The sequence below is a fragment of the Heterodontus francisci genome, unplaced genomic scaffold, assembly GCF_036365525.1.
Source record: "Heterodontus francisci isolate sHetFra1 unplaced genomic scaffold, sHetFra1.hap1 HAP1_SCAFFOLD_2451, whole genome shotgun sequence".
NCBI lineage: Eukaryota > Metazoa > Chordata > Chondrichthyes > Heterodontiformes > Heterodontidae > Heterodontus > Heterodontus francisci.
In genome coordinates, this window is record NW_027140350.1 from 3,879 (window position 1) to 14,699 (window position 10,821).

The 10,821-nt window shown below is 54.1% G+C and overlaps 1 protein-coding gene across 1 annotated transcript; it reads right to left on the reverse strand.

Annotated features, from left to right (window-relative positions):
- Positions 1–1,406: 1,406 nt before the first annotated feature.
- LOC137359323 (ADP-ribosylation factor-binding protein GGA3-like) lies at positions 1,407–10,593 on the reverse strand (the record flags this gene model as incomplete). Its single annotated transcript, XM_068025356.1, has 4 exons — positions 1,407–1,595; positions 9,072–9,256; positions 9,674–10,035; positions 10,523–10,593. Coding segments are annotated over 4 exons (704 nt in total), but the record flags the coding sequence as incomplete, so codon positions are not given.
- Positions 10,594–10,821: the final 228 nt, after the last annotated feature.

Sequence of the window (10,821 nt, forward strand, 5' to 3'; positions counted from 1 at the left end):
CTGTGAGTGTAGAGCAGGAGTGCGGGAGAGAGGGAATCTGTGAGTGGAAAAGCAGGAGTGCAGGAGAGAGGGAACTGTGAGTGTACAGCAGGAGTGCAGGAGAGAGGGAATCTGTGAGTGGAAAAGCAGGAGTGCGGGAGAGAGGGAATCTGTGATTGTAGAGCAGGAGTGCAGGAGAGAGGATATCTGTGAGTGGAGGAGCAGTGAGTATGGGAGGGAATCTGTGAATGGAAGAGCAGTGAGTGTGGGGGAGAGAGAATCTGTGATCGGAGGAGCAGCGAGTGCGGGGGAGAGGGAATCTGTAATTGGAGTACCGGCGAGTGCGGAGGAGGGGGAATCTGTAATTGGAGTACCGGCGAGTGCGGGGGAGAGGGAATCTGTGAGTGGAGTACCGGCGAGTGGGAGTCTGTAATTGGAGTACCGGCGAGTGCGGAGGAGGGGGAATCTGTAATTGGAGTACCAGCGAGTGCGGAGGAGAGGGAATCTGTGAGTGGAGTACCGGCGAGTGCGGGGGAGGGGGAATCTGTAATTGGAGGAGCAGTGTGCTTGAGCGGGGGAGGGGGCGCTCGGTGGAAATGGCAGGAGGCGATGAGCCAGGCAAGGCCTCAGAGCCGGAGTTGAGACTGAGTTTCAGATGGTGAGAGCACTCCAGATTCATTGGTGAAGAACGATAGCAGGGGTGGGATTCAGGGAAACTCATTGGTAGCTGATCAGCCTGTGACGGGAGGGGCTGAGCCAGATGAAAGTGATAGAGCCTGCGGAGCTTCTGGTTGCCTCTTACGGATTAGAGCAAGACGCCACAGGGTGCCACATTTAGAAGCTCTCAATGACCCAGGACTCAGCCTGGAGCTGAATGGCCCAGAAAGGCCCGTGAATCTCAGGCCCTCTGTGAAATCAGCCATTTTGCGAACTTTGTCTGTTTTATTCATTGATACAAGGCTCACCTCGCTGATTGCCGGGCATGTTGTGTTTTAGTGAAGGCTCAACTCGCTGATCGGTAGATGAGGGAGGGCTTCCGGTGCAGCTTTGAAAGAAGCAGTCTCATGTATTAACAGACAAGTGAGAATGCCAGAATGAGCCACAATCATTACTGCAGCACATTGAGACAAAGAATTCTGCCATCTGATGGTGAAATACTGTTTTGTACCAGCTGCAATGTTTTGTTGGATCACACACACAGCGGGCAACGGTTCAGTGCCACTTAGTCTGAAAGCCATCGCAGCAGAAAGAGAGAATGAGACACTGTACTGCTGGAAAATGAACACACAAAAATACAAGCAACAATTTCATCTCTTTTTAAGAAGGTGACAGAAAGCTCAGAAAATCATCAGTTGGTTACAATGGAACTTGTGGATACTTTTCATTGGAAAAACTTGATCATCCAAAGATAAGGGTATTCATTCAAAGTGATGTGCAAAATGGTGCTTGCTTGCCAAGTGCAGATAAACTATGACAGGAGTACCTACCGAAGGTTTTTTGCTACACATTGTGAGGAGAGGAAGTCTCAGATTAACGCGTGAGTCTTTTGCAATTATTTGTGATGAGTCCACCGATGAGCAAGACAACAATGTGCTGCACGTTTTGTTTGGTTTTGTCTGTTAAGACCGAAGATATATAGTCAGGAAGGCTAACAACAGTGCTCGCAGACTGCATCCACTTAGAAACTGTTAGTTACACCACAGTTTCCTGAGTGATAATCAAAGTCATTTCAAAGTATGGTGCAGATTTCAAGAAAGTGTCTGCTTTCATTAATGACAATGCAACTTACACAACAAAATCTTTCAAATCTGTGCTCCAAAGTGTAATGCCTAATGCTGTCTAAATTACATGTAATGCACCTATAATTTCTCTCGTCAGTGAGCTGTGGAAAAGTGAGTTTGGTGAAGTGGACAAACTGGGCGGCTACATTAAAAAGATTCTCAAACACTGCAAGCTTTGATACTGGCAACACATTGCAAATGCGGCTGAAATTGGGGAACAAAACATCTCCTTTCCTCCAGAGCTAGTAATTACATGTTGGAATTCTTGGTTTCGGCAGTAAGCATCATGCAGCTCACTTGAAATACTACTCAGACGTCATCTCAGAAGAGCTCACACTGACACTGAAGACATAGGTTTTAACAGACACTGTAAACCTTCTAAACGATGTTCAGCTAAATGAGGAGGTTCAGTTTATTGCCAAGAATGCTACACAAATGATGAATTTAATCACTTGGTTTGAATCTCGACAAGTCATAATCCACAAAGCTTACAATAAAGTAATGGATGTTCTGTTCTGGGCTGAAGCACAGTCAAATGAACAACACTCTGATGATGCTGAATTAAATGCCTGTGCTCAACAGGTGTTTTCTTGCATGGCAAAGAAGTTCAAACAATATTACTGCTATGGGGAAGAGTCAAGCAGTAAAGAGAAAGCTGCTTAGAGGTTTCAACAACCTTCTGCAGCGTTCCTCAAAGCTGTGCATATCTTTGACCTTGCACAAATGCACCTGTTGATGGTGGATTTAAACTCGTTTGATGCGATTCCTGGCTTTGACAAGAACTGTAGGCTGGAGATTCCTGCTTATAAAAACAATGCAAAAGAGCAGATTGTACTTCACCTGTGCTGTAGTTTTGGAACTCTATGGAATGCAGAATCCCCCACCTTGCAAAGCCAGCACAGCATTGTCTGACAATTTAAAGTCTAGATCAGGGTTAATGTGCATGTATGTGAATGCACTGAGTGTTGCTTATAAGATTGGTGAGTTACAGGTGCAGGTTGCCACGTGGAAATATGATGTTCTGGCTATAAGAGACCTGGCTCAAAGAAAGGCAGGGCTGGGTGTTAAATATTCCTGGATACAAGGTGTTCAGGAAAGATAGGAAACAGAGAAAAGAGGGAGGTGTGGCAGTATTAATTGAGGAGAGCATTGCAGTGCTGGAGAAAAAGGATGTTCCAGAGGGTTTGAGAACAGAATCACTTGTCTAGAGCTAAGGAACAAAAAAGGTGCAGTTACACTGCTCGGTGTTGTCTATGGACCATCAACTAGTGGGAAGGACGTGGAGGAGCAAATCTGCAAGGAAATTACTGAGAGGTGCAAAAATAATGGGGGACTGTAATTATCCAAAAATAGACTGGGATAGAAGTACTGGAAAGGGCAGAGAGGGGCAAGAATTCCTAGTGTGTATTCAGGAAAATTTTCCACAACAATATGTTGCTAGTCCAACAAGAAAGGAGGCACTGCTAGACTTGGCTCTTGGGAATGAGGTGGGCCAGTGAATCAAGTATCAGTAGGAGAACATTTAGGAGAAGGGATCATTGTATCATAAGGTTTAGGCTGGCTATGGAAAAGGATAAAGAACAATCCGGAGTAAGAAAGGGGTCAGAATGGATCTGAGATGAATAAATTGGAGTCAAAGGTTGGCAGGAGAAACAGTCACTGAACAAAAAATGAGATAATTCAGGCACAGGCAAGGTATGTTCCCTCGAAGGGGAAAGGTAAGGTAAACAAATCCAGAGCTCCATGGATGACAAAAGAGACAGAGATTAAGATAAAGAAGAAAAAGTGTGCTTAAGACAGATGCCAGGCAGAATATACGATTGAGAACCAGGCTAAATATAGAAGGTTCAAAGCGGAATTGAAAAAGCAATTAAGAAAAGCAAAGATTGAGTATGAAAGAGACTGGCAATTAACATAAAAGGGAATCCCAAAGTTTTCTGCAGACATATAAATAGTAAAATGGTGGTGAGAGGAGGAGTGGGGCTGATTAGTGACCAAAAAGGGAATTTGCGCATGGAGGCAGAGCGCATTGCTGAAGTATTAAATGAATACTTTGCATTTGTCTTTACTAAAGAAGATACAACCCAGGCAATGTTGAAAGGGGAGGTAATTCAGGCACTAGAAGGGTTTAAAATTGATGAGGAGGTATTGGATAGAGTACATTAAAGTGGATAAAGCACCAGGACCAGATGAGATGCATCCAAGGATAGAGTGAAGTGAGGGTGGAAATCGCAGAGGCACTGGCCATAGGTTTTCAGTCTTCCTTAGACTCTGGGTGGTGCCAGCGGACTGGAGAATTGCAAATGTTACACCCTTGCTCAAATAAAGGGTGTAAAGATCAGCCCAGCAACTACAGGCCTTAAACTACAAGTTTAACTTCAGTGGTGGGAAAACTGCTAGAAAAATTATTTGGGCCAAAATCAATAGTCACATGGACAAATGCGGGTTAATTAAGGAAAACCAGCATGGATTTCTTAAGGGAAAGTCATGTCAAACTAACTTGCTGGAGTTTTTTGTGAAGAGGGTTGATGAGGCTAATGCTGTTGAAGTGGTGTACATGGACTTTCAAAATGCGTTTGATAAAGTGTCACACAAAGTTATAGCTCATGGAATAAATGGGACGGTAGCAACATGGATACGAAATTGGCTGAGTAACAGGTAATAGACAGTATGGTTAATGGATGTTTTTTCAGGCTGGAGGAAGGTTTGTAGTGGAGTTCCCCAGAGATCAGTGTTGGGACACTTGCTTTTCCTGCTGTATATTAATGACCTAGACCTTCGTGTACAGGGCACAATTTCAAAGTTTGCAGATGATATGAAACTTGGAAGCATTGTGAACTGCGTGGAGGATAGTGTAGAACTTCAAAAGGACATAGACAAGTTGGTGGAATGGGCAGACAGGTGGCAGATGAAGTTCAATCCAGCGAAATGTGAAGTGATACATTTTGGTAAGAATAACATGGAGAGAGAATATAAAATAAAGGGTACAATTCTAAAAGGGTGCACGAGTAAATGGACCTGGGTGTTTCTGTGCATAATTCATTGAAGGTAGCAGGATAGGCAGAAAGAGTGATTAAAAAGTATTAAGGCTTTATTAATAGGAGCTTAGAGTACAAGAGTAAGGAAGTTATGTTGAACTTGTACAAGACACTAGTTTGGCCTCAGCTGGAGCATTGTGTCCAATTCTGGGCACCGCGCTTTAGGAAGGATGTGAAGGCGTTAGAGAGGGTGCATAAAAGATTCATGAGAATGGTTACAGGGATGAAGAACTTCATTTATGAAGATAGATTGGAGAAGTTGGGACTGTTTCCCTTGGAGAAGAGAAGGCCGAGATAAGATTTGATCGAGTTATTCAAAATCATGAGGGGTCTGGACAGAGTAGATAGAGAGAAACTGTTCTCACTTGTGAAAGGATCGAGAACGAGAGGGCACAGATTTAAAGTAATTGGTAAGAGAAGCAAAAGCGACATAAGGAAAAACTTTTTCACGCAGTGAGTGGCTAAGATCTGGAATGTGCTGCCTGAGAAAGTGGTGGAGGCAGGTTAAATTGAAGCTTTCAAAAGGGAATTAAGACAGTTAAACGAAAAGGAAAAACGTGCAGGGTTACGGAGAGAAGGCGAGGGAAGGGAACGAGCTGAAATGCTCATTAGGAGAGTCGGAACAGACACGATGGGCCAAATGGCCTCCTTCTGCGCTATAACAGTTCTGTGATTCTGTGAATTCCAACAAACTCTGTGGACACGGAGAGAGCTGTATCTAAACATGGGCAGGTATTCATAGCGCAGAGACAGGGAATGAAGAAAGAGATACAGTTGTAGGTTGCTCCATGTTTACATTCAACAACTGACTTCAGTGAGTAAAGAATGTGACCTGTTTATAGTCAGCTTGATACAGTAGTTTTTCAGTCTACAATAAATGCCATTCGAAACCAGAAACCTTCCTTGTTTTTTTTAAATAGATCATTTTCATGGTTTGTTGCCGCACCATGTAATTTATGATTTCAATATGTGAAAAAATGCAATTCACGATTCTTAAAAGGCTGTGACAGTGAAGTTTGTAAAATTTGCCTGTGAATTTGGAAAGGCTCTAATTATATTTATGGAGCATGGTCTATTAACACATAACTTTAGCGATGACATATACCAGCCTGGAAACTGCAGATTATTTAACCAGTCTAAATGGATGATCAGATTATGTGAGTCTCATTTCACTGTTTAACAAGGTGAATGGATTTTAAAGTTATTTATGATCTAAGTGAGGACTTTCAAGCTGTGTGCATCCTCCCGACTCTTTTCATCTACCGTAATGAAAGGGAGAACTCTTCTGTCGGAAAAGACAAGCTAACAGTCCTGGTGTGAGGCGGGGGAGGGGGAAGAGAACGGGACGGATGTGAGGAGGGGCGAGTGGGGCGCGTGAGGGGGGGGCGAGTGGGGCGCGAGAGGGGGGGCGAGTGGGGCGCGAGAGGGGGGGCGAGTGGGGCGCGAGAGGGGGGGCGAGTGGGGCGCGAGAGGGGGGGCGAGTGGGGCGCGAGAGGGGGGGCGAGTGGGGCGCGAGAGGGGGGGCGAGTGGGGCGCGAGAGGGGGGGCGAGTGGGGCGCGAGAGGGGGGGCGAGTGGGGCGCGAGAGGCGGGGCGAGTGGGGCGCGAGAGGCGGGGCGAGTGGGGCGCGAGAGGCGGGGCGAGTGGGGCGCGAGAGGCGGGGCGAGTGGGGCGCGAGAGGCGGGGCGAGTGGGGCGCGAGAGGCGGGGCGAGTGGGGCGCGAGAGGCGGGGCGAGTGGGGCGCGAGAGGCGGGGCGAGTGGGGCGCGAGAGGGGGGGCGAGTGGGGCGCGAGAGGGGGGGCGAGTGGGGCGCGAGAGGGGGGGCGAGTGGGGCGCGAGAGGGGGGGCGAGTGGGGCGCGAGAGGGGGGGCGAGTGGGGCGCGAGAGGGGGGGCGAGTGGGGCGCGAGAGGCGGGGCGAGTGGGGCGCGAGAGGCGGGGCGAGTGGGGCGCGAGAGGCGGGGCGAGTGGGGCGCGAGAGGCGGGGCGAGTGGGGCGCGAGAGGCGGGGCGAGTGGGGCGCGAGAGGCGGGGCGAGTGGGGCGCGAGAGGCGGGGCGAGTGGGGCGCGAGAGGCGGGGCGAGTGGGGCGCGAGAGGCGGGGCGAGTGGGGCGCGAGAGGCGGGGCGAGTGGGGCGCGAGAGGCGGGGCGAGTGGGGCGCGAGAGGCGGGGCGAGTGGGGCGCGAGAGGCGGGGCGAGTGGGGCGCGAGAGGCGGGGCGAATGGGGCGCGAGAGGCGGGGCGAATGGGGCGCGAGAGGCGGGGCGAATGGGGCGCGAGAGGCGGGGCGAATGGGGCGCGAGAGGCGGGGCGAATGGGGCGCGAGAGGCGGGGCGAATGGGGCGCGAGAGGCGGGGCGAATGGGGCGCGAGAGGCGGGGCGAATGGGGCGCGAGAGGCGGGGCGAATGGGGCGCGAGAGGCGGGGCGAATGGGGCGCGAGAGGCGGGGCGAATGGGGCGCGAGAGGCGGGGCGAATGGGGCGCGAGAGGCGGGGCGAATGGGGCGCGAGAGGCGGGGCGAATGGGGCGCGAGAGGCGGGGCGAATGGGGCGCGAGAGGCGGGGCGAATGGGGCGCGAGAGGCGGGGCGAATGGGGCGCGAGAGGCGGGGCGAATGGGGCGCGAGAGGCGGGGCGAATGGGGCGCGAGAGGCGGGGCGAATGGGGCGCGAGAGGCGGGGCGAATGGGGCGCGAGAGGCGGGGCGAATGGGGCGCGAGAGGCGGGGCGAATGGGGCGCGAGAGGCGGGGCGAATGGGGCGCGAGAGGCGGGGCGAATGGGGCGCGAGAGGCGGGGCGAATGGGGCGCGAGAGGCGGGGCGAATGGGGCGCGAGAGGCGGGGCGAATGGGGCGCGAGAGGCGGGGCGAATGGGGCGCGAGAGGCGGGGCGAATGGGGCGCGAGAGGCGGGGCGAATGGGGCGCGAGAGGCGGGGCGAATGGGGCGCGAGAGGCGGGGCGAATGGGGCGCGAGAGGCGGGGCGAATGGGGCGCGAGAGGCGGGGCGAATGGGGCGCGAGAGGCGGGGCGAATGGGGCGCGAGAGGCGGGGCGAATGGGGCGCGAGAGGCGGGGCGAATGGGGCGCGAGAGGCGGGGCGAATGGGGCGCGAGAGGCGGGGCGAATGGGGCGCGAGAGGCGGGGCGAATGGGGCGCGAGAGGCGGGGCGAATGGGGCGCGAGAGGCGGGGCGAATGGGGCGCGAGAGGCGGGGCGAATGGGGCGCGAGAGGCGGGGCGAATGGGGCGCGAGAGGCGGGGCGAATGGGGCGCGAGAGGCGGGGCGAATGGGGCGCGAGAGGCGGGGCGAATGGGGCGCGAGAGGCGGGGCGAATGGGGCGCGAGAGGCGGGGCGAATGGGGCGCGAGAGGCGGGGCGAATGGGGCGCGAGAGGCGGGGCGAATGGGGCGCGAGAGGCGGGGCGAATGGGGCGCGAGAGGCGGGGCGAATGGGGCGCGAGAGGCGGGGCGAATGGGGCGCGAGAGGCGGGGCGAATGGGGCGCGAGAGGCGGGGCGAATGGGGCGCGAGAGGCGGGGCGAATGGGGCGCGAGAGGCGGGGCGAATGGGGCGCGAGAGGCGGGGCGAATGGGGCGCGAGAGGCGGGGCGAATGGGGCGCGAGAGGCGGGGCGAATGGGGCGCGAGAGGCGGGGCGAATGGGGCGCGAGAGGCGGGGCGAATGGGGCGCGAGAGGCGGGGCGAATGGGGCGCGAGAGGCGGGGCGAATGGGGCGCGAGAGGCGGGGCGAATGGGGCGCGAGAGGCGGGGCGAATGGGGCGCGAGAGGCGGGGCGAATGGGGCGCGAGAGGCGGGGCGAATGGGGCGCGAGAGGCGGGGCGAATGGGGCGCGAGAGGCGGGGCGAATGGGGCGCGAGAGGCGGGGCGAATGGGGCGCGAGAGGCGGGGCGAATGGGGCGCGAGAGGCGGGGCGAATGGGGCGCGAGAGGCGGGGCGAATGGGGCGCGAGAGGCGGGGCGAATGGGGCGCGAGAGGCGAGGGAAAGAGAGTGACCATGAGAAGATCACTCCACGAGGAGTTCACTGTTCCTCTAAGAAGCATGGTTGGACATGCAGCAATCTGGAATGGACCACACATTGAAATAACCGGGCCACTCATAACTTTGTGAACGTTAAGTGACATTTTAAATGTAAACATGGGCATAAACATGGACAGCACTCAGAGGAGTTTCTAGCCTGCTCATTACACAGAACATTTAGAAGGATCATTGCCTCCACACCCATCCCATTTTACACAGAGGTCTAGATGCAGAGGGTAAGGATACTCACTTGGTTTAATGGTCTCCAGAGGAACTGTCACGTTGCTGAGTGACATATCTGGAAAACCACTGCGGAGAGGACTGGACGGCTGAGGAGAGAGTGAGCGGAACAGAGGGCTGCCGGGTGCAGCAGACGGTGTACAGTACCCACTGCCCGCTGGTGCCCCAGAGACAACGCCCGTCACACCAGAAGCACTAGGGTCAGAAATAAAAACAGGGTTATTTACTTTTTAACAACACGTTCTGCCCAGGTTTGCCTGGGATTATCCTCCCAAATAACAGCCTTTTCCAGACAAGATTATAAAGGAAAATGTGGTGGGGAGCATTTTATGATGGCAGATGGAATTTACTATCGTTTCCTTCAACCTCACCCAACCCCTCCCCCTCCCCACTCACCCCCTCCCCATTCACCCCCTCCCCTCCCCACCCCCTCCCCATTCACTCCTCCTCATCCTCACCCCCTCATTCACTCCTGCCCTCCCCTCTCCTCAATAACCCCACCTCTCCCTCACCCACACTTCCTCCCCATTCATCCCGCTCCCCACTCTACAGATAAATACTCATCGGGGATTAAAGCAACAAAAAAAAACACTGCAGTGAACACTGACTTACCCTTTGACATCTTCTAGAAACTTCTGACCAAGCATATCCAGCTCGAACATGCCACTGCTAAGTGCCGGTTGGGTGGAGGAACTGGAATGAAGTGGAGCAGCTGGAAACTTGGGGACCAAGTGAGACATCTGCAACACGGGGGCCAGGTTAGGTTGAGGGACACTGGAAATGGTGGCAATGTTCGACAGCAGAGGCACAGCTGGTATATGTGGGGCCTGTGAAATCCCAGGGAATGTCAGGAGTGACTGAGCTGTGGGCTGGTTTAAAGTCCGAGGTGCCGGCTGCAGCAGAGGAGTCATGGAGGAAGCTGCCCCATCAGGAGCTGGGGGCACGGTGAAGGGATTGAGAGCAGCACTTTCAACCTGAAACAGAAAATCCTGTTAATGGAGACACATGTTGCTGCAAACAGCAACAATCCCTTCATCAAGATTATACACAGGGCCTGGGGGCTGAGATAGTCAGGAAACCAAGGTTCAAACAGTGGAGGGGGTGAGCAGGGAGAGTGAGAGAAAGGGCCAGGAACAGAAGTGGGGGTGGGGGGGAGGGGGAGATGGGCTTGGAGAGTGCTGAGGGGGAGGGGCCTTAAGGGGAAAGGTGGAAGGGGTGGGGTGGAAGGGGGGGAGGGGTGGGGTGGAAGAGGGTGGGGTGGGGTGGAAGGAGGAAGTGGGTGAGTGAAGGTGGGCTGTGGGTGTAAAGTGGGGGCCAGGGAGGGGTAGGGGATCTGGGGAGGGGAAGGGGAGCTGCGGAGGGAAAGGTGTTGGAGTGGGGGGTGGGGAGTTGGGGACTGGCAGGGGAGGGATGGGGTCTGGGGAAGGGTGTGGGAGGGTCTTGAGAAGAAAACTTTTGTACCTGAAAACTGTTCCACTGAGTGTCGCTGGAGTCTTTGTCAATATCGGTGCTCAATGGAGGATCACTCAGTCCTTGAAAGGAGGAAACAGTATTAATATAGGGCACCGAATGCTAACACTGCTCCATGCGGAAGTCTTTTCAAACATTTCCCACCCTACCCCATAACCCCACCCCTATCCACCACAAAAGAGGGGCCTGGATCGACAGCCCCGCACCTGGAGAGTACCTGGCCTGAGTTGCTACATTTCTCTCATGCACCCCAGCGCTAAGTGCAGGATTCAGATCCAGCCGTTATGGGT